The sequence below is a fragment of the Anolis carolinensis genome, unplaced genomic scaffold (assembly GCF_035594765.1).
Source record: "Anolis carolinensis isolate JA03-04 unplaced genomic scaffold, rAnoCar3.1.pri scaffold_12, whole genome shotgun sequence".
Taxonomy (NCBI): domain Eukaryota; kingdom Metazoa; phylum Chordata; class Lepidosauria; order Squamata; family Dactyloidae; genus Anolis; species Anolis carolinensis.
Window position 1 is genome coordinate 842,532 of NW_026943823.1, and position 24,028 is coordinate 866,559.

At 45.7% G+C, this 24,028-nt stretch overlaps 1 protein-coding gene across 1 annotated transcript in view; it reads left to right on the plus strand.

Moving 5' to 3' along the window:
- The window catches only part of ar (androgen receptor), a 132,281-nt gene that overhangs the window by 73,614 nt on the left and 34,639 nt on the right, over positions 1-24,028 (plus strand). The window contains 1 exon segment of the mRNA XM_062964036.1: positions 12,507-12,623. Within this exon segment, the coding sequence (XP_062820106.1) occupies positions 12,507-12,623 (117 nt within the window).

Sequence of the window (24,028 nt, forward strand, 5' to 3'; positions counted from 1 at the left end):
AACCATGTCTATTTAGCAGTGACTTCCATGCAGTTTTTCGTGAATAGGCCAAACATAATGCATCTCTGCTGGGAGTTGTTAACACTAATTGGATCAAGTCCACCTTAATGGGATATAGTGCAAATGCTTTGGAGCGCATGGAGATGAGGAATGCAATGCATGTGTTGCATTGTCCATATTACATGGTTGTGTCATGTCGTGTCAGTTATGTTTATTTAGTAGCGGTTCCCATACGTTGCATCACAGCGGTTTCTTGTGCAGAAGCCAAAAATAATGCATCTCTGCTGGGAGTTATTAACACTAATTGGATCAAGTCCACCTTAATGGGATATGGTGCAAACGCTTTGGAGCACATGGAGACCCAATGATGAACGAACGCGTGCATTGCATTGCCCATATTACATGGTTGCGCAATGTTGCGTCAGCCATGTTTATTTAGCGGTGAGTCCCATGCATTGTGTTACAGCGGTTTCTCGTGAAAAGGCCAAACATAATGCATCTCCGCTGGGAATTATTAACACTAATTGGATCAGGTCCGCCTCGTCCATTTGTCCTTGCTTTTCGACAATTAAGAGGGATTCGGTTTGCAGCCAAACAAGGCGGCCTAATCTGTGCCTACTCAAAGCTGCATCTCTCTGTGTTTCATAGATTTATTTCTAAATCTATACAATGTTTATGACTGGAGAAGGTTCATTGAACTAATGGGATTTGCTTCTATGTGGTCAACAGGTTGCTTCTGATTGTCGTCTAAAAGTCAGAGAGGTATAAGTTGGCTTTCAAGGTTGGTCAGCTCCTGGTGGTCTAGCTTTCCAATTGTTCCAGATTTCTCATATTTTGGGCCAAGGCCGTATTCATCCAACCTGGGTACCATTCAGACTATACGGTTGCATTATTATATAGCATTATTATTCCACTTCAACTGCCATAACAACATCCTGGATTATTTATTATTGACACAAAGATATAGTATGATACAGCAAATGATATCTATATGCTGGATTTTGTATTATTATTTTATTATGACACAGCAAACAAGATAGATATGCTGGATTTCATATCACAAAATCACAAGTCGAACACTTCCCAAGTGTCTAGGACTGTGTGATGTATTTTCGGATGATGCGCGCAGATTCCAGCAGGGTGGCCTTTTGCAGTTATTATTGTATTATTATTATTATTATTATTATTATTATTTTCAAGGTTCATACTGGAGCACTTTGATATGTGGGGGATATTGCTGTGTGCATTGTTTGGGAAGGTAGCCTCCGCTGGAGGTTTTCCTTTATTCGCAAGCCTTTGACCCCAAGAGAGAATGAAATTTTCCTTGGCACCAATGGGGAAACCTTAGGAGCTTGTTTCTCCATCATTTTTAGGCCTATCAGGATGAAACATGCCTCACTTGCAGGCCACACTTACAACTGAAAGCCTGCCAAGTTTCAGAACGTTTCACCAATCCACTGACTTTTGGGAATTTTTACCATGTATTTTTTAAAAAGTTTTTACCATAACTGCCAAATTACCGAATTTTCCCAAATCCCAAATCGCAATGACACTTTGGATAACCACTCCCCCTGATGACATCAACATAATTAGCACTTTAGCCCAGGTTCCTACAGATCTTATCCATGATTTTATCATGATGTATTGTATGTGTTTTTATAACTTGTTTTATTGTTTGATTTGATTTGTTCTACTGCTTGTTTTTATATTGTCGTGACCGGCTTGGCCCCATGTAAGCCGCCCCGAGTCCCTTCGGGGAGATGAGGCGGGGTATAAGAATAAAATTATTATTATTATTATTATTATTATCGCCAAATGGAATTCTACATACCCCTAATGGAAGAGTATTTTAAACATGAGGAGGCATGGGTTCATACCAAGGGCTACATTCGGATCCCCTCTGTTTCAAATCCTCAGCCTCTCGTCACAAGAGAGAGAAACACAAGGATCTATGACATGGATATCCACGAAGTTCAATTCTGGCATCAATTAATGTCATGATCGGAATAAAAGTTTGGATGGACACCGCCTGGAGAGAAGACCAAAAATCCCAAGGCAAAGCTAAGAAGAGAAACCCTTGGAAAGCCATTTCAGGTTGTCCCTGCTGATAAATCTAGAACTTGAAGGATCTTTTGGGGTCAACTTCCTATGTTTCAGGGGTGGACAAAGCCACGAACAAACCTTTTCTTACTGTTGACGCTTGCTAGATTGACCTTTCTTTCTGGCCGTCAAAGCATCCAGATCTTCTCCCAGGAAACCTCCTGAAGAGACAACTTTCTAGAAGTTGCCATAGACTTCCAGCATCTTATTTTAGGTTTTGGGGGTTCGGTTTTGGCAGCCTGCGTGGCCCCTTTGGTGCCTCAGAGACAGAAAACTGGCCCCCGAACCCATTGCGGTTGCCCAACCAAGCTGTATTCTTTTGCCAAAGCATCCCTCTGACTTGATACTTCTTGACGGTTGGTCTTCATCCAGACTTCAGAGCAGAATTCCTGACTTCCAGCTCTGGATTCATTTCTCAAATGAACAGGGAAAAAAGCCTTTCCTTAATGCCTCCGATGGCTCTGCTTCTCCCAGCATGGATCATCTGACGTTCAAGGTTCTTCGCCACATTCATTCTCTTTGAGAACAAAGCAAGATTGGAGACAGAAAGTTGGACCCAGAACCACGGAGTCAGGGAGCCAAACCTTGCAACTGTGACTCATGTTTCTCTCATATTGTCCAAGTCCCTCATAAACGGTAAGTGTGTATTAATTAGCTGCTGCAAATTGGCTGTAGTAAAAGGAGAAGCACAAGACAGTGTGAATCATTGGGCGGCAAAGCATCTTTATTAGATTAAAACCTCTGAGTTAGACAACGTCCATGCCTTCATATGGAATGAACGAGATGTGTAATATTACTCGTCAAAGAGTCTGGAGATCTCCAGATTCAAAGTGCTGCAGAATATAAACCTTTTGGCCATCTGCTTCTGCCTTCTGGTGGGAAGATAGGGGTGTCCACAACGCTCAAAAACTGTACTGTTTTCGGTTCCATTTTCGGCTGACTCCTCGTTCCGTTTTCCAGGAATTTCCCGAAATCAAGAGAGCGTGCCGTTTTCATTACAGTAAGATTTGCCAATAGAGGCTCATTTCTCCCTCACTTTTAGGCCTGTCAGGATTAAACTTGCCTCACTTGTAGGCCACATTTACAACTGCAAGTGTGACAAGTTTCAGAATGTTTCACCAATCCATTGATTTTGGGGAAATTTTAAAAGTTTTGACTGTAACATTTTAAACATCCTACTGCCGGATGGCAAAGTGTGTTAAAGCGCTGAGCTGCTGACCTTGCAGACCGAAAGGTCCCAGTTCAAATCCCGGGAGCGGCGTGAGTGCCCGTTGTTAGCTCCAGCTTCTGCCAACCTAGCAGTTCGAAAACATGCAAATGTGAGTAGATCAATAGGTACCACTCCGGCGGGAAGGTAATGGCGCTCCATGTCTATGGACAACGCCAGCTCTTTGGCTTAGAAATGGAGATGAGCACCAACCCCCCCAGAGTCAGACATGACTGGACTTAAAGTCATGGGAAACTTTTACCTTTACCTTTTACTGCCGGATTGCCGAATTTTCCCGAATCACCAAATGGAATTCTGCACACCCCCAATGGGAGAGTATTTGAAATGTTGGGAGGCATGGAGTCACACCAAGAGCTACACTCAGATCCTCTCTGTTTCAAATCCTCAGCCTCTCTCCAGCCTCATGTCACAAGAAAAGGATCAGTGAAATGGATATCCATGAAAACTCGCATACTGGCAGAGATTCCCAATCTAGCGGGAAGAATGATTCCCAAAAAATTCTGTTCCCAGACATCTTGGAGAAAGGATATTCAACCTGTGTAAGTTTATTATTGTTTTGAAGGTGTATCCAAGGCATTTCTGCCCGTTGTGATTCCACCCAGAATTGCTTCCAATATCATGACTGCTTTGGACCAAGCGCAGCCTTGCATCTCCCCATGATATTGAGCAGTCTTCCATTGTGTGGTCGATCAGTCAACAAACTGTAGCAAACTTCAGATCTAAAACCCCACAAAGAAAGAAGGCAGAACCTCTGATGAAGATGATGGAAAGGTTCTTCCGGCTGGACCCAAGCTTCTCAACTTGATGTTCACCAGAGCTTGGACCTCTTTCAGCTCCATCTGTCTTTCCCATCCTTCCCATCCACTTGACGCTCTGCTGGAGTCTTCTCAATTCCACTCTCCTTCCTGACTTTCGATACTTTTGGCTACAGAGGTCATGTTAAAAAAATCAAGATGGAGAGAGCTGTTTCCTCATAGCATATTTCTTCAACAGTTTCAAATGAGCTTCCCAAGTTGCAACTTTTGACGGCGCCAGCTCTATGTCACTTTAGGAGGAATGAGAAGGCATTTCCTAGATGGAAGTGGGCAACTGCGATGGGATCTGGGGCCAGTTGTCAGCCTTCAAGAGGTCACGAGGGCTGCCAAAGGATTCCAAAGGAAATGGACCTGGCCAAAACCACATCTCCAGCTGTGAAAAATGTGATTATTTTGATGTTGAAAAATAGGCCTCTTGAGAAGCTTTCAAGGTCTTCCCAAGAAGGGATGTTCTGCCGGTTTTGAAGGCCACAAAACAGCTTTGGTGGACCATGCACGGTCCTCCATTCTTTCTTTGCCCACCTCAAGATGGACTCTACAATATAAGAGTTTCCCATCTGTCAGAAGGGTCATGGCAGTGGTCTTGATAGCTCCTTTGGGGTGGATAAACCAACCTCTCCGGTCTAGGTTTTCTTAGAAAATAACTGGTAAACCTAGACAGCCTCAAGCTCTGGCTCTCGCTGGGTGAAGGAAAGCCACCACTCATGAATTGCATGGCAGGTGTGGAAAGAGCCTTGTCATCAAGCCGTGGAGAGGTCTTTCAGGCATGCAGATAAGAGCGGGAGGGAAGAGCCCTCAAGACGGAAAAGGAGAGCTTTCGGTGCGTTTTCGAGGACGGCTAACTGAGTGCTCATCAATTTATGCTAAAGTGCTTAGAATGAGTCACCCCGGAGACATAAGTAATAGTGGAGGAAGCATTGTGATGGGGAAATATTTTTGTTTCCCTTGACTTACTCTGCTTTCTTCTGCCAACGCAAAACCTTTATACGTTGTCGGCACACACACAAAAAAAACAACCCTTGGAAGATCTTCTTAATGGCAGCTCTGCATTAGCCCTTTCCAGCTGGCAAGCAGCCACTTCTCTGGTAGGAATCAGGCACATATTATTTACAGGGAAGCGTGCAAAATCCCATTTATCCACACATGAGACCTGTATATTGTGTGAGGACAGAGGCAATGCTCCTTTTCAGCCATAGCATCCCAACTGAGGAATGCTTTGGAAGCTTGATAGATGCCAACACAAGAGTCAATGAGAAGTCAAGTAGAAATGTGGCTCTAAGCATCAATGATTCAAATATTGAGTCCCAAAACAACAATGGGGAGATGGATGGATGGAAGGATGGAAGGAAGGAAGGGTTATGTAGCAATGGTTGATGTTATGGGTCTTCCAGTTGACGCTGATGTAAGGATGTTCTTGAGCAGGTTTCTTCAGACTACCAGTGACTTTCCAGGATGGAATAGTAGCTTGAATCCTGGTTGTCTATCATTTTTTTCCAATCCTTGAACTATTCTAGAATCTCCTTTGGTGTTTTGCCTCAAGATCTCTTCAGATAAGATTTTCCATTCTCTGCATCTCCTAGATGGTGGGTTTCCATGACAGAGGAGTCATCCATGGTCCTAATCTAATATTCGTTCCATTCATTTGTTCATTTATTATTGTTTTGAATTCCAATACTCAAAACAATAGGTCATCTCCGTTCATTCTTGGCTACTGTCACAAATCCACTGGTGATTCCCAACCAGAGCAGAACCATTGACTTACTGGGATTCATGTAAGGATTGAACCAGGAGTTCACTCAATCCTTGGTTGATTTTGAACATCAGAAGGAATTTCTTGACACTGAAACTCTACCTACAGAAGGGCTGAGGATTCTGAATGTCTCCTGAAAGAGGCTGAGCAGTTTCTTGCTGTTGAGGAACTTCAACGGACACTGAAGATCTTGCACTGGACAAGAGTTGGACTTGATGGCTTGCTTAGTTCCTTATTTCATCTTCCAACTTGCAGTGTTCCAGTTCCGGACTACAGCTCTCATTACCTCCTAGCTGAAATGACCGTTGTTGGGAGTTGTAGTCCCATAACATGGAAGGACCCAAGTCATAGAAGGTTGATTTGTGGCACAATCACAGTCTTCTGTCCCATCCACTTACCCTTGAAGTTAATAATGGGAGGGAAAGAAAGAAGGAGGAGGAGGAGATAATAGTGTTGGGAAGACCAAAGAGGAGCCGCCGCGAGCCAATTCTGTTGAAAGAACGTGGTGAAATGTCGTATGATGTGCTTGAGACCCATTATGTTACTTTCCTTGGCAGCCAGCGGGCTTGGGTATTATAACCACAGCCTCATAAAAGGCAACTGTGAGGTTTGGAAGAAGGACCTTGTTTATTAACGTAAGGCCGCTCCCCCCTCCTCTGCCCTCCCGTCACGCCGGGCCCCCTTCTTCTAAGAGAAAAGGCTGCTAATGACTTTCACACAAGGCCTTGATTGAGGGTTGTTGATGTGCTTTTGTCGAAGGAGGCCGAGCGTGCCAAACAAAAAAGCTCAGTTGTGTGATGCCAGGAGGCTCTGAGTCGGTCGTTTTCTGGGGAAGGAAGTCTTGCTTTTGGACTCAGCAGTTGCCTGGGATACAGCTGGTTATGGACAACCTGCCTTATGAAGCTGTTGTGACCACCACCACCACCCCCAACTTGGAGATTAGCCCCACTGCTTTCCCTGGGATTTCCCAACACTGGGGGCTGTGGGTTCGACAGGCTCCCGTCGTCAATGTTTCCTGGGAGTCTTTGCAAAATGTCTCAATTCCGCCTCCCGAAAATGGGTTGTAGCCTAGATAGGGTGGAATCTTCTTGTATTCTTCGAGAATCTCGAATGTTTTTCCACCAACGTGTGACATCGCAAGTTTGTATTTAATTGGGTTTACATAATTTCAGAGCAGAGTACTGAATTGATTGCAGAAAGGTGAGTCAACACAAGAGTCGATGCCATTGACTCAAAGTGTCTAATTGAGATTAACAATGGGATTTTGGCCATCATGTTTGCTCGGATCTTTGGAACAGAATCTATTATGGTAGTCATAATGGCCACTTGGAGTAAAACCTGGTGTACAGAGTGCTTAAATGATGGAGATACCAAACTTTTCTTTTCCGAACTAACCTTTCTCTCTCCATATGGACTGTTGAATAGTTAAGTAAGAGGAGTCAGAGATCGGATGGGAGCCAGTGTTAGAATCAGGGCAATATGTTCTGTGTCTGGAAAATGGGCCTTTTAAGGAATGGACTTGGTTATGACCAGAGGAAAAGAAGGCTGAAAGGAAATCTGATCGCCATCTTTAAATATCTGAGAGGTTGTCATCACATCAAAAACGGAGTAGGGTTGTTTTCTGCTGCGGCAGAAGGTGGGACCTAAACCAATGGAGTCAAATTACGACGCTGAAGGATCTGGCTGAATGTTAGGAAGGACTTCCTGGAGATAGGAGCTGTTTTTACTGTGGAATGGACTACTTCAGAAGGTGGTAGACTCTTTTCCATCTCCATCTCCTTCTTCTCCATCTCCTTCTTCTCCATCTCCATCTCGTTCTTCTCAATCTCCATCTCCATCTCCTTCTTCTCCATCTCCTTCTTCTCAATCTCCATCTCGTTCTTCTCAATCTCCATCTCGTTCTTCTCAATCTCCATCTCCATCTCCTTCTTCTCAATCTCCATCTCCATCTTCTTCTTCTCAATCATCTCCATCTCCTCCTTCTCCATCCCCATCCCTTTCTTCTGATGTTTTAAATCAGAGATAGCATGGTCATATCTCAGGGATGCTTTAGTAGCTGATTCCTACAGGACAGGGATTTGGATTAGATAGTCCTTGGGGTTCCTTCCCATTTGAGGACTCTCATTGGGCCATAGGAGTCCATACGCTGTTAACCCCCATTTAGTTACTCACCGGACATGGACGTTTCATCTTGGTTGTAGCTTTGTTGTTAGTTTCTCTACATCAGCTTCCATTTATGGTGATTCTGTGTACCAATGGGTCCGACCAAATGGGGTCACATCATGCTGTTCCCAAAAGAGCTGCCTTCATTCTCCATTTGCTCCCAATGGAGAACTGAACTGGGCCACATCTCTCTCTGGGCTCTTGTCCCTTGATCAGCTGTTGCAGAAGGAGGCATCTGAGCCAGTGAAACTTCTATGAGAGTCTACACCTGCTCCCATTTCTGCATTTATGCAACTGCTGAAGGTACGAGGGCACTCTCCTGTCATGTATGCTTTTTTTTAGTGTTGCATAACATAAAACATTCCAAGCAATCAATTAATTCACTTTTCCAAGAAGGGTCGAGATAGGAATCAACAAGTGGGTCAACCTCCATGACGTTTGCAACCATAGAAACCATTTAGTTGGATAATCACATCCCTCCATAAATTGAGAGGCGCTCTGGAAAGAGACATTAGGTTGCATAATCCAATTTGGTATCTGGAATAAAGTGGGGAGCCAAATTCAATTAGCTCCCCACCATTACTACCCTTTTTTAATATCCTCTCCTGTCTTTTGCTTACTGACAACCTATATTGGTTGGGAAGGAACTGGATCTTCTCTCTGTTTCATGGCTGCTCTTCTCACAACTATTTCAAGTTGTAAACATGATCAGTGAGGAGTATCTCTAAAGCGAAGAAGAAGAAGAGGAAGAAGAAGAAGAAGAAGAAGAATTGCTCAAGAAAATAGTTTGATGAAGTGTGTTGTTCTCTACTGGAGTTCATGGTTTGTTGTTGTTGTTGTTGGCCTTCAAGTTGACCTCAGCCTTTGGTGACTCTATTAGAAGTCATAACCCGAAGTTTTATCCATAGTGGTTGATGTTTGTATTATTACTTCACTTGTTTGGTCATTATATGTTTTATTGTATGCTATGTTTTAATTGATTATTTTATTTGATGGTTGTATCTTTGTTTTTAGCTTATTGATAAGTGTTTTAAACTGCTATTCTTTGTCTCTGTTTGGGCTGCGCCCCATGTAAGCCATCCCGAGTCCCTTCCGGGAGATGGTGGCAGGATAGAAAAATAAAGTATTATTATTATTATTATGATAAGTATGACACAGCAAACAAGATAGGTATGCTGGATTTCGTTTCACAAAATCACAAGTCGAACACTTCCCAAGTGTCTAGGACTGGGTGATGTATTTTCGGATGATGCAAGCAGATCCCAGTCGGGTGGCCTTTTGCAGCTGGCAGATCGTAATTTTGTCAATGTCTATTGTTTCCAAATGCCAGCTGAGATCTTTTGGCACGTCACCCAGTGTGCCGATCACCACTGGGACCACCTGCACTGGTATCTGCCAGAGTCTTTGGAGTTCAATCTTGAGGTCCTGATAGCGGCTGAGTTTTTCCTGTTGTTTTTTGTCAATGTGACTGTCACCTGGGACGGCAACATCAATGATCCAAATCTTTTACTTTTCCACAACTGTGATGTCTGGTGTGTTGTGTTCCAGAACTTTGTCAGTCTGGATTTGGAAGTCCCACAGTATCTTTGCATGTTCATTTTCCAATACTTTTGCAGGTTTGTGATCCCACCAGTTCTTTGCTGCTGGGAGGTGGTACTTGAGGCATAAGTTCCAATGAATCATTTGGGCCACAGAGTTGTGCCTCTGTTTGTAGTCTGTCTGTGCGATTTTCTTACAGCAGCTGAGGATATGGTCCATGGTTTCGTCGGTTTCCTTGCACAGTCTGCATTTTGGGTCATCAGCTGATTTTTCGATCTTGGCCTGAATTGCCTTTGTCCTGATGTCTTGCTCCTGGGCTGCAAGGATCAGGCCTTCTGTCTCCTTCTTCAGGGTCCCATTCGTGAGCCAAAGCCAGGTCTTCTCCTTGTCAGCTTTTCCTTCAATTATTATTATTATTATTATTATTATTATTATTATTATTATTATTATTATTGCTCCACAAACAGTAGCCTGCAACTGAGTCTTCAACCGGGGACGCTTGGCCTTTGCTTTCCTTCCTTCCTTCCTTCCTTCCTTCCTTCCTTCCTTCCTTCCTTCCTTCCTTCCTCTCTTTCTTTCCATTCCTCTGGAAGGTATTTTTCCGCCTCAGCTGCTACTGTGGATGTTTCATGTTTATAGGAAAATAGGCTGTTAAAAATAATGGAGAGTTTGTCCGCAGCCGCGCTTTGCTTTATCCGGAGGAGCAACGCTCTGCCACCATCTGCCCAGGAAAAGGCTGCAGATGCCGTAGAAATGAAGTGTTAATCCGTCTGCACAGCAGCCTCCCAGTTTATAGATTTATCGCTCGTTTCCCCTTCATTCCGGCTCCACTTGGCTCCTTGCTCTCTTGGAGTCGGCACCTCTTTCCAGGGATCCGTTCCTCCTTTTCTTCGGGCTCTGTTCTTTCTTTCCTCCTTGAACTCTGCCCTTTTTCTCTCTCTCCGGAGAAATTCCCTCCTGCCTTCTTTCTCTCTTGCCTCCTTTCACTTCACTTTCTTTTCATTTTAAAAAAAAGATTGATAATACCCTAGTTTCCCTTATGAAACAAACTCAAAGCAGACTCCACTCTTCCGCAAATCCATTTTATGGAAAAGGGTGGGATGAGACCATTCATCATGGCATGAGCATGGCAGGAGCTTTACCTTGGCCAAAAAAAACCCCCAAACTTAATAGGTTTTGGGTCCGTTCTTGGATGCATCACCCTTTCTTAAAGAATCCCTTGAACGCCCCCCAAAAACATACTTTGAAGTTGGATTTCATCTATTTATATATAAGTCAAAGTGGAAAGTGGGGGAATGGGGAAACGTTCATGGGTTCAAGATCAACGGGAAGGACTTTGATGCCTCAGTTGATGGACTGTTTGGTTTACGGAGCCAGCGGTGTGGTGCCGTGCAAAAGGCTAACACAACCCATATGCTGAGAAGGGAACAGCCAACCCTAGAAGTCATCTGTCTCTGTTCTGCGCACATTGGGCCAAGACTCAAGTATTGCTTGAAGTTCTGGTCATTGATAAATGAGAAGGCGATCATAGGGTTGGAAAGACCTGGAGCCCGCTCCTTCCAGAAGGAGTGAACCTCTTGAACCCAAAGGCATTCGGATTCAAAGAATGTGCCCATCCGCCTCAGAGAAAAAGAAACTTTCTCTAGGAAAACTCGAGTCGGGGTTGACTAGAAGGCAATGTCAACAGAAGAACATCCTGCTTCCAGTTAGTGAGCTCTCATTCAGGAGACTGTGATTCCGGCAGGGTTCGGATTCGAAGGCTTTCGGGGAAATCTTGGAGATGGGTCCCAAATCTAAACAGGGAATTCGTTTCAGTTTCATGTAATAATAATAATATTATAATAATTTTATTTTTATACCCCTGAAGGGACTCGGGGCGGCTTACATGGGGCCAAGCCCAGTCATCAACAATATAAAAACAAGCAATAAAACAAGTCAAATAACAATAAAACCAGTCATAAAAAATCACATACAAAACATAATGATAAAATCCTGGATAAGATCCAGAGGAAGCTGGGACAAAAGTGCTAGTTATGTCGGTATCATCAGGGAGGGGTGGTTATCCAAATTGTCATTGTACGTCTAATGCATGTAGCCTGAAGGTCATGTTATATCAGGCTTGGGAAAACTCAGCCCACCAGGCATTTTGGACTCCAACTCCCACAATCCCTCACAGCCTGTCTAAAACACAGTGTGTGTGTGTGTGTATCGAACTATCGGAAACAAAGGTGCCACTATCTCAGCCACATGGGGAGACAGTTTTGGATTCCAGGCTATTTTAGATTTTAGATTTCCTGTATCCATTGCTATCCCTTAGTGGGAGAAAGGAGGGAAATAAAGGACGAAAGGGAGAAAGAAAGAGAGAGAGAAAAAGAAAGAGTGAGTAAGTAAGTCAGTAACTTTATTTTTCTATCCCGCCACCATCTCCCGACAGGGACTCGGGGTGGCTAACACGGGTAAAAAGCCCAAAACAAAACAAATACAATAATTAAGACATATTACAATAAACAAAACACAATAAAATCAACAATATAAAAACAATACATTACATAAATCATAAAAACGCATTAAAAGCATAAAACGAGAAAACCAAATTACGATGGCATGAACCACCAGGTTGATGGAAGGGGATGGTGTGGCGGGGACGTTTGAACTAAAGTGCAATAGTGTTTTGGGGCAAACGACAAGATGGAAACATTTCTTGACCATTTAATGGGGATGGACGTCCGGTTAATTACAGAGAACAGTGTGTAAGAGATATATTAATTTAAGTTTGGACATGGGGGCTAAATTATTCAAAAGCGCAGCGAAAAAACCAAGTTTTTAATTGCTTTTTTAAAAGATATAAGAGTGGGAGCATTTCTTGCTGTTTCTCAACCTGTGTTGTTGTTGTTTTTCCGCATGCCTCCAGGTAAACAGAAGTACCTCTGCGCCAGCCGCAACGACTGCACCATCGACAAGTTCCGGCGGAAAAACTGCCCTTCCTGCCGCCTGAGGAAATGCTACGAAGCAGGGATGACCCTGGGAGGTAAGCGCATGGGCCCCACGGGAGGAATATGTGGTTCCGGGGAGTTGCAGCACTCGGGTCGCCAGATAACTTGCGCCTGGCGGCAGCTCTACACAAAAAATGTAATATAGATATTAGGGTTGTGCAAAATTGTCGTTACTCTTCATATTTCATATCCAATTCGTAAAATTTGTGCATCCGCGCCGTGGGCCTCTCCAAGCGCCTGGAGTTTGCCGGGAGGAAAAAGTTTGCGCGGGTCGAGTCTCATCCCTCCCGGCAAGACTAGAAAAGCAGCAACGCGCAGCAGGCCTTTCCAAGCACCATGCACCCAGGCGTTGGATAATCCGGAGTATCGGATAAGCGGGAGTCGGATAAGCAGAACGGTTATATTTATATATTTTCATGTATGGTGGGAATGAACCCCCTGCGGAAGAGTTTCTGGAATAATATATTTAAGGAAATGGTTGACGTTATAGGACTAAACATCACCGCAGGTGCCAAGTTCGCATTACCAATGGATACCACATTTAGAAATGGGAAAGGAAAGAGATGGTGATTATTTTACTCACAGTGGCGAGGCTGACCATTGCAAGGAATTGGAAGATAGTGACCAGTCTCACGCTGGGAGCATAGGACGGGGAGGCCTGCTGTTCCTGAGTCATGCCTCCAATGCGACCGGGGCCGAGGCCTCAGCTGTTGCCGCCCATTAAGCGAGTGCCCTTCTTCGGTGGGATTTTGGCGAGTGGAGTCATGAAACCAAACCCGGTGGGCCGCGAGGAAGGGTCAGCGCAGGGCTCTCCCCTGGGGGCACTTGGCCATGTGAGGGTGGCATGCCAACCTGTAATCGAGGCAAAAGGCTTCCTGGCTTCCTCAACCATATTTTTTTTAATTTGAATTTTTATTATTATTATTCAAACACAAAAAGGAAAACAGCGATACACTTTGACAAGCAGATCACACGACATACAGCGACAGTAACAAACACAGTAGCCCAGGGGTCCTCAATGTTTTTAAGTGACGGGCTGGTTCATGGTCCCTCAGACTGTCGGGGGGGGGGGCTATGATGAAATAGTCCGAAATTAGGATCATTGTTGTTATTGTTGTGTGCCTTCAAGTCATTTCAGACTTAGGTCAACCCTAAGTCTAAATTTTAGGACGGGGGCCAGGTAAATGACTTTGGAGGGCCTTAATTTGGGGACTCCTGATCTAGATGATCTCAAGATCATAGGTAAGCAAAGAGAACCCCAAATACCATCTAGATGGTCTCATAAGCCCATAGGTAAGGAAAGAGACCTCCAAGGACCAGGTAGACTTAGGTCAGCCCTAAGTCTAAAGTTTTGGACAGAGGCCAGGTAGATGACCTTGGAGGGCCTTAGTCTGGGGACCCCTGCAGTACATAATGCATTCCCTCCATCCCTGCACCCGTGAACCCACCGCCGTGGACTTCCATCCCTGCTCACTATGATATCTATATCTGATAATTCCTGAAGTTCCTGGGTAGGGAAAAGAACTCTTGTCTGTTGGAGACCAGTGTGACTCTTGTAATTAATCACCTTTGTTAGCATTAAATGGCCTTCTCGGCCTCACATCCTGGCCTGGAGGAATCCTTTGTTCAGAGTCGTTAGCTGCCCCTGATTGATTCATGCCTTTCCCCCCACCCACAGATATATAAACCTTCCTTACTTAGTTTCTCCACACCTCACAACCTTTGAGGATGCCTGCCATAGATGTGGGTGAACGTCAGGAGAGAATGCTTCTGGAACATGGCCATACAGCCCGGAAAACACGCAACAACCCTGTGATCCCGGCCATGAAAGCCTTCGACAACACAACTCCCTGGACGCGAGCCCAAAAGGCCCGTCTGCCCGAAATGCCCTTTGCCTCTTTCCTCTCCTCTTGTCCGAGCCAACCCAAGCGCCCTCCCTCTGTTCGGAGGCCAATCCATAAAACATAGTTAATTATTTAACTCGTTAAACATGATTTTAAAAAAAAACCTCTTTGGAAAAACCGACAGAGGTTGAGCCAAGAGGTGGCTCTCGCCGTCCCTTTTGAATCCAAGAAGGCAAAGGAATACGAATGGGGAATAACACTGGCCGAGAATATTCATCGCGGCCAAGGTTACTAACTCTATGAAACCCTCGTTATAAGAAATGCAAGAAAATTAGGCTCTCAGAGAATTGAGTGTGCCGGTGTGCCTTTCCAGGGAGCCTCAGTTTACGTAGGATGAGCGTTGGACACTCCTAACGCAACGTGGACATGCCGAGGACACTCAAGTCCTGGGTCAAATTCCAGCCACTATTTTATAGAAGACCTGACTATTTTAATGTTTCAAGCCCGACCCAAAGATCATCAGAAAACAGCACAACTCCCAAATGTCGAAGTCTATCTTCCCCAAACTCCACCAGTGTTCACATTTGGGCATATTGAGTATCCGTGCCAAGTTTGGTCCAGATCCATCGTTGTTTGAGTCCACAGTGCTCTCTGGATGTAGGTGAACTACAACTCCCAAACTCACGGTGAATGCCCAGCACACCCTTCCAGTATTTCCTGTTGGTCATGGGAGTTCTGTGTGCCACGTTTGGTTCAATTCCACCCTTGGTGGAGTTCAGAATGCCCTTTGATTGTAGGTGAACTATAAATCCCAGCAACTACAACTCCCAAATGCCAAGGGCACAATGGGAACGTCTTTGGTGCAAGCTCAAATTAATGGTGCTTATGCAGGAAAGGTTCTTGCAAGATTATACCAATTCTCTACACTCAATGGTATAGACTTTAATTATAAAGCTAATATCCATGAGTTTATTCATCTTTAAAAGTCCAGGACTGTGAACTATACTGTGTCTTGGGTTAAAATACAAAACATTTTTTTGTTCTTGTCGTTGTTGATAAACTCACCTGGAAAAACTTTTTTAAAAATAAATCCCTTGATTTTGAAAACAACAGTGAATACAAGGAAAAAACGTTTGTGCTCAGATAATAATCTTCAAATTCTTCCCCCAAAAAAACCTGCTTTGGTCTTACTTGGGCCTATAAAAACCCAATAAAAAGCTACATTGATTCAACTCATACAGTAGAGTCTCACTTATCCAAAGTTCTGGATTATCCAAGGCATTTTTGTAGTCAATGTTTTCCAGGTTCTTTTATTGAAAGACATAGATTGGATGACTATGTCTTTTATGGCCAAATTTGGTGTGATTTAGTTCAGTGGTTTTGTTGTTTACTCAGTCCTACAAACGTACATTACACACACACACATACACACACACACAGTAGAGTCTCACTTATCCAAGACTCGCTTATCCAAGGTTCTGGATTATCCAAGCCATTTTTGTAGTCAATGTTTTCAATATATCATGATATTTTGGTGCTAAATTCGTAAATACAGTAATTACAACATAACATTACTGCGTATTGAACTACTTTTTCTGTCAAGTTTGTTGCATAACATGATGTTTTGGTGCTTAATTTGTAAAATCATAACCTATTTTGATGTTTAATAGGCTTTTCCTTAATCCCTCATTATCCGAGATACTTGCTTATCCAAGCTTCTGCCGGCCCATTTAGCTTGGATAAGTGAGACTCTACTGTACAAGGAAAAAATGTTTGTGTTCAGATAAAAATCCCCAAAAAAACCTTGCTTTTGTCTTACTTGGGCCTATAAAAACCCAATGAAAAATCTACACTGATTCAACTCATACTTGATTTTAAATGGTTCTTTGACTTTACTTGCTGCATTATCATCATTCAAAACCAGAGCTGGTTTGGTGGAACCGGAAAAGCAGCCGAGAGATTTTGATGCCGGAAAAGAGCCCCAAATGGTGTGCACCCCAAAACAGCCCCTGAGCCGGAGAAAGGAGCCCCGAACACCCGCTCATACGGAAGGCATGCCGGGCTCTTCTTCCTTCTTGCGTTCCCCCCTCTTTTCATCTTTAATGGAGCCTCACTCGAGCTCCACGCATCTGCCCAAACCTGGGGGTTAATTGGCTCGTTTTGCACTTTCTCGGAGAGTCAGAGAGCGGGGACGGGGCCTGCAACGGAGCGCCAGGGCCTGCGTCTGAATTATGCACCCGCTCGGAATATTAAAAGCGCAGCCTATGCCCTCCTGGCTTTTCTCTCTCTCTCTCTCTCGGCGGCAGCAGCGCTGAATCACTCCTTCTGGAGCGGGTTTCCTCCAGCTGTCAACGGGAATCTGCTGGTATTGGTTTCTCCTCTGAGACGAAGCCGGTGATCCTAAACATAGCTGCCCAGGAGCCGGCCCCGTTGGGCTCCCGCCGGGTCAGGCTCCGCTGCCTTTTCTTTTCAGGAACACGGCCGCTTGGAGCGGATCCCAACCGCGGCACGGCGATAATCCCACTTAACGTTACCACTTCTGCTGCATCAATATTGACTCTGAAAGATGTGTAACGTGGCTTCTGGCAATGGCAAGGCCGGCCTTTGAAAACGCCCAGCAGTGTTCCCTTGCATCTGCACTCTGGACATAGTGCAACCTGGCCGCTCCTCAATGCTAAGGAATGCTGGGATTTGTAGTTTAGTGAAGCCCCGGCACTTCTGGTCAGAGAAGGCCGAAAGAGCGTGTCAAAAGTACAACTCCCACAGCCTTGAACCATAGCACTTGAAATATACGTTAGTGTCAAAACTACAACTCCCACAGCATTGAGCCATAGCACTTGAAGTGTACATTAGTGTCAAAACTACAACTCCCACAACATTGAACCATAGCACTTTCGTTAGTGTCAAAACTACAACTCCCACAGTGTTGAATCATAGCACTTGAAGTGTACATTAGTGTCAAAACTACAACTCCCACAGCATTGAACCGTAGCACTTGAGATGTACGTTAGTGTCAAAACTACAACTCCCACAGCATTGGATGTGTATTACTCCCCTTGGACAGAAGATCCCTGGCAGAAAGGAAGAATACGATCTTGTAGAGGAAGAGGGACCCATCAATCACTTGGAGTGGCTACGTTTAGAGTGACAGCAATAAATAACAAGGAAGCTCTTTGGGGATGATTTCAGTGGATCAAGTTTTAACTGAGCCGTGTTATTATCCCTACCCGCAGATTGTACAAGGATCATACATGAAGCCGTGTAGATCGGTTCCATATTATGGACGTCGTTCTGCTTGTGATGCTGCACATTTCTGGTCTTCATGTGTGGTAAATGTTTAAAGTTGTGCACTCCTGGCCTGTGACAGTCATAATAAAATCCCTTCCTTCTTGTGCCGGATCCAATTGGACTCCCCCAGAAGTCCATTTCGGTTGACCAAAAGTGGCGTTGCGTCACTTCCTGTGGTTTTTCCGGGAGCGTAACTCTTTAAGTATTTGTGTCCGAAAGGAAGTTGTAAAATGTATTCTTGGCACGGTGAGAGGTCACTGGGAGGCACAAGAACTATGGTGTGTTTCCAATCACTAGAGAAGCAACGGTCACTTGGCCAACCAGACTTGTGAAGCCTGTCTCCGAGAGAAGTGTGCATTCCTACTCTGGGCATGTTTTGATGCTCAACACACACCCCAGTCTTAATTTTTTTGTCGCCTTCCGTGGCTGCCAAGGCCCCGAAGCTTGCAGATGGTTCTGCAGCTGGCACCCCTAATCTCCCAGCTGTTGCACTCTGCCCATGTTCATCTGGCCGTCATCCGGACCCGCATAGGGATCAGGGAAGGAACATGGAAACCCGCTCTGGGCATTTTGGAGAGCTCAAAAACATGCTCCTCCGCCCTCCCTCCTTCTACGAAAGGCCTTGCTTGTGCTATGTGTCTCGGCTTGAGTGCTGCACTTCCACTCGGCGCGCGGGGAAGGGACAGGCATCAGATACGGCCGCGGCGACGGGCAGAGCATTTCCCATAATTGCCTGGAATTAATGGATAAACGCACCCAAATTACCCAAATGGATACTCCGCCAAGGCCGATGTGGACGCCGTTTGGAACATCATGTGGGAGGAGGATTTGAGGGAGGAGGGGAAGGTGAGGCCGGCTCGACGGTGCTTGAACGTTGGCACAAGGCTTTGGCTGCAGCTGCGGAGCCGAGTCTTGGCTCTGCCCGGTCACCCTGCTCCTCCTCGGCTTTATTCACAGGCAGCTGTTGGTTGTGACACGGAGAACCAACAAGGAAGCCTTTGCCCTCCCATCCCTGCTCCTCCTCAGTTCAGTTTTGGGAGCAAAGGAGCAAAGGAGCTAGAACTTCTTCAACCCTCCTCCTGGGTTGGATCGCCCAGCAGGACTTTGTTGGTTGCCCTCCAGAACCGGAGCAGAGTTGAGAAATGCAAGTGTCAGAATCCCTCCTTGCAAACGGGCCCAGATGAGCCCCAGAGGCCTTGGCGGGACTCCCGCAATGTTTCCAAAGCCTCTGTTGGCTTTTGGAGAATTGGGCCCACGAACAAGAACGTTTTTCCATCTCTTCCAGGCCTTTTTCGCTTGGAGTGCACCCTCCCCTTCCCACCACAGAAGGATCTGCAGCCCATTCGTGGCCAAGATGTGCCAAAGGGCCACCCTATGCTCAGGTATCCGGTAAACGCTGGACCAGAGTCCGAGACCTGATACTCCCTGGAAGCAGAGGGGCTTGGACTGGCCCTGGGCGCTCATGTTCCGCTGGCTCAGGTGATTCGGGAAATGTTGGGGAGCCTGTCCAAAATCCTCTTTTTGCATCTCTTTCAGAACACAATGCTCCCAACAGGCATAGGCATAGACGTCTCTCTGAATTTTGATCCTTTCTTTTCAGGCACATATTTAATGTCGGACTATGGCTGCCCAGCCTTGTGGTATTGCAGATTCTTCAGAATAAGAAAAACAATGCTGTTGTATTCCTTGGTGGATTTGCTGGCACCTCCGATTGTGCATCAGCCAGGCTTTTGTGATCAGAGCTAAGAAACCGATTCCCTGACGTTTTCATGCTCGGACATGAGCACAATCGATCGCAACCGTGTTTTGCCCGAGGCAGGAAAAAAAGAAAGATATTCAAGCATCCCACATTGTTGCAGAGAAGATTAAAATCTGAGTCCTTTGCATGCATGCATGTCTCGTTTTTCTGTGCAGAAAAGAAATTTCATTTGCAGGAAAATTGTATTTTCACTACAGGAAAAGCAATTCTCTTTGCAAGGCAAAAATAAAATGGACTGATTCAGAAGGTGGTAGACTCTCAGTCTTTGGAGGCCTTCAAACAGTCATTGGATGGCATTTTTCAGGAATGCCTTCCTGTGTGGCTGAAGGGGTCTGAACTAGAAGACCCTTTGGGTCCCCTTCTGTATCTATTGCATTATGGAGGTCCTCTGAAAGACGGTGGGCTCTCCTTTGGAGGTCTTCAAACAGCCATTGGATGCCATCTTTCAGGAGTGTACTGTGATCTGATCCTGAATGATAAAATAACATTGGACTAGAAGGCTCCTTGAAGCCCTTTCCAATGGTATTACCCTTCAGCCGTTTAGGGCTTTAAAGGTAATGAGCAGCACTTTGTATTTAGCCCGGAAGGCCCTCTCTCCCTCTCGTTCCCACCAGCCCTACTTGAGATGGGGGTGGGACCGAGAGCAGGGACTCATCCACTGACCGAAGTGCCCAGGCTGGTTTGCAAGAGCAGATGCGATTGGTCAAGTAGCCTGGACCCAAGCCATTTAGGGCTTTAAAGGTAATGACCAGCACTTCGTATTTAGCCTGGAAGGCCCTCTCTCCCTCTCGTTCCCACCAGCCGTACTTGAGATGGGGGTGGGACCGAGAGCAGAGCCACCTCCGCTGACCGAAGTGCCCAGGCTGGTTTGCAAGAGGAGATGGGATCGGTCAAGTAGTCTGGACCTGAGCCATTTAGGGCTTTAAAGGTAATGACCAGCACTTCGTATTTAGCCCAGAAGCAGACTGGATTCAATGGAGCTGCCGTAGCCTGGGAATGGATCTCTCCCTGTACGGAGTTCCTGTTAGGAGGAAGAGAAGACAGGAAGGAAGCCATTGTGTCTTGTGTCCAAGTGAAAGGCGATGCGGTGGGACCCAGTTAAGAGAGGCCCCAAATGGCCACAGAGGAATTATCGCATTCTGACTTGGCTCCCGTTCACAGCGAGCACTTGATCTGTTCTTGGTGGAGTCTTGCTGTGTCCTTCACAGATGAGTCAGGGCTTTCTCTACCAATACTCCCAGCCCAGAGGGGTCACTTAATGTCACGGGACTTCCGAGGGCCCCCCATCCACCCACCCACCCCAATATTTCCCTTTCTTTGGAAATGTATTATTATTATTATTACTCATTTCCATGCAGATGAAAAGAGCCAGCCCTCTCGAAATGAATGCGGAGCCCTCCTCCTGGGACAGGGGCTCGGTGGCGTTCGGTCGTGCTATTTATATATTTGTGAGTCACCTTCCTATTTAGAATTAAATCTTGGCACCAGGTTTTCACCCACAATGACTATGTTGAGGAGTGCAGGAGGTCAGGATCATAGAAAGATAGAGTTGGAAGTGTTGTGGTAATCTCAGAGCGGTTAGACACAATTTAACCCTCCCTGGGGCAAATTCCACCAAAACGCAGCAGAGTAGCAAAAGCAAAACTTTCAAATGCAGCAGTTACTTACACGGGGCGAGCAAAGAGAAGCCTTTGACCATTTAGGATTGCAATGGACTGCAGAAGTCTCAATAAAAGTTCAAAAAGTATTTATTCAGGTAAAAAGAACTCCATTGTAGATAGAACGGCTTGGGAGCTGTCTAGTCTACTCTAGACTGGTTTCTAAGGAAAAATAAGAAAGGAAAAATAACAAACATCTAAATAGTTACATCTTGCCAGGAGAGATGGCAGGACGTGTTGTTAGCTTGAAGAACAAAGGGAAGAAGAGTGAGCCAAAATGGTTCCAACCTCATGGTCCAGTTTATTGGGGCCATAAAAGACATTCTGACCAATGGGAAGTTAGTGTCTTTAAAGATTCACTTTTCTACTAACTTCAAAGTAAGGGATGTGACGTACACAGGATAGAGTGAAACACATTAAAGCCTGTCTAGGCATGCTTTGGAAACTCTATCATCTATCTAACTACATCTAGACTTGAGTAGTCCAGGATGATTCCCAACAGGAAGAGACCTGGTGGGCCATCCAGTCCTGCCAAGAAGCAGGAAAATCGCATTCAAAGCACCCCTGACAGATGGCCATCCAGACTGTTTCAAAGCCTCCAAAGAAGGAGCCTCTGGACAGAGAGTTCCACTGCTGAACAGCTCTCAAAGTGAGTTAGGACACACTGTCCTTCCTCTGAATGGACTTCTCGGTGATGCCCTATTGTGAGTTGGACGTGGCTGGGTGATATTGCTATCACAAATGGTTAAAGATAGGGGCTGAAATTCATGAAAAGGAACATTTGGACACACTTGGGCACCCAGCGTGGACTGATGTCAGCTAGATAGTATACGCTTGTATACTTTCCCTTAGTCACTAAAAATACATAACATTAAATTTAATATGCAGGGACATTCGGGATAATAGCAAGGATGGTGGAGCTCTGGGGATTCCTTGGTTTTGTACAACACTTGTCTCGGAAAAATCTTTTGTCTTAAACCAGATTATTTGGTTTCACGGTTGCGTTTCATCGTTGTTGCTTTCAGGAAGCGTCCCTTCCTTTAGTGCAACGCTCAGTTCGAAAAGCCCTTTCCTTTGCTTGGTGCTTTCTCGAAAACGTTTCTTTGCCTGCAGCTCGGACCTTCCTTGAATTATTCTCTCTTAACAGAAAACCAGCCTTTCCCATTATCAGCTCCTTTTGGAAGCTGCTCCTTGGGCTTTTGTTTGCCTTCCCCGAGTAGCCATTGTGGGTTGTTTTTTTAAAAAAAATTAGGCCTCGTTTTCAAGTTGGAAAGAGAAATAACACAGAGATCCATATGGCAAATAATCAGGTTTGCACTCCGTTTCGCCCCGGAAGGTCTTTACGTTTTCAGTCCTGTTCTTTTCAGAGCCGTTGTCGATGAATCATGTACGGCAACTCTGGATTTCCATTGGATGTTGCTATGGGGGGAATTAGGATGTATCCCGGAGCCAAATGGCCAAACTGGCCAGTAATGGCGGGGGGGGGGGGGGGGTGGAAATAGTCGGACAGCTGGTGGAAAAAGAGTCGCCGGTTCGGCCAACTCAACGCAATGGCAACGAAGGAGGCTGGCAATGGAGGCCAAATGCAGGCTGAGAGGAGTTGTGGCAGCTGGTAGGCGCACAAGCGCAAGATCGTTTCAACATGTTCTTTGTTGTGGGCGGTCTATTAGAGGGTAGCGGGCCCTCTGGAATATTCCCAAGGGGGCCGTCAATGGGAAAAGGTCCTCCGGTCTCCTGGCTTCTGCCTTGGGTTTCCTGGAATCATGCGCCCCCTGTTGGCCTCCCGAAACACATCCGTGCTCCTGGCTCAGAGGAAGGGCTGAACCCCTTGCGACCCTGGCTTTGCGAAGTTTAGGTGTTTCCAATGGAGGGGAGAGTAGTAAACAAGAGGCTCTCTTGCTCGCCGGGTGTGTTGGAGACCCCGCCGAAGGAGCAGAGGAGCCAAAGCAATGGAGTTGTTTTTCCCCTTGCGCCTCGCTCCGGGATTAGCCTGCAAGGTCTGCCGACGGATAGGGTTTCACCAGATGCCAGATGGGAGTCCAGCCGCTCCCTCCACCACAGTTTCCCCTGAAGCTGCCTCGCACGCGGCCCGTGTTAAGGTGGAAAACGTACATCCTCAGGTGTTCCAATGAATGGGCTCTATGCCTGCAAAACATGGACGGTCTACAGATGTCACACCAAACTCCTGGAGCGTTTCCATCAGCGTTGCCTCAGGAAAATCCTGCAAATCTCTTGGGAAGACAGGCGGACAAATGTCAGCACGCTTGAGGAAGCAAAGACCACCAGCATTGAAGCGATGCTCCTACGCCATCAACTTAATGGTGTCACATTAGAAAACGTTGACCATTTCCGCTCCCTTGGCAGCCACCTCTCCACAAAAGTCAACATCGACACTGAAATACAACACCGCCTGAGCTCTGCAAGTGCAGCATTTTTCCGTATGAAGCAGAGAGTGTTTAATGACCGGGACATCCGTAGAGAGGTGCTTGTTTACAAAGCCATTCCCCTCCCAACCCTGCTCTACGCCTGCGAAACGTGGATTGTCTACAGATGTCACACCAAACTCCTGGAGCGTTTCCATCAGCGTTGCCTCAGGAAAATCCTGCAAATCTCTTGGGAAGACAGGCGGACAAATGTCAGCACGCTTGAGGAAGCAAAGACCACCAGCATTGAAGCGATGCTCCTACGCCATCAACTTAATGGTGTCACATTAGAAAACGTTGACCATTTCCGCTCCCTTGGCAGCCACCTCTCCACAAAAGTCAACATCGACACTGAAATACAACACCGCCTGAGCTCTGCAAGTGCAGCATTTTTCCGTATGAAGCAGAGAGTGTTTAATGACCGGGACATCCGTAGAGAGGTGCTTGTTTACAAAGCCATTCCCCTCC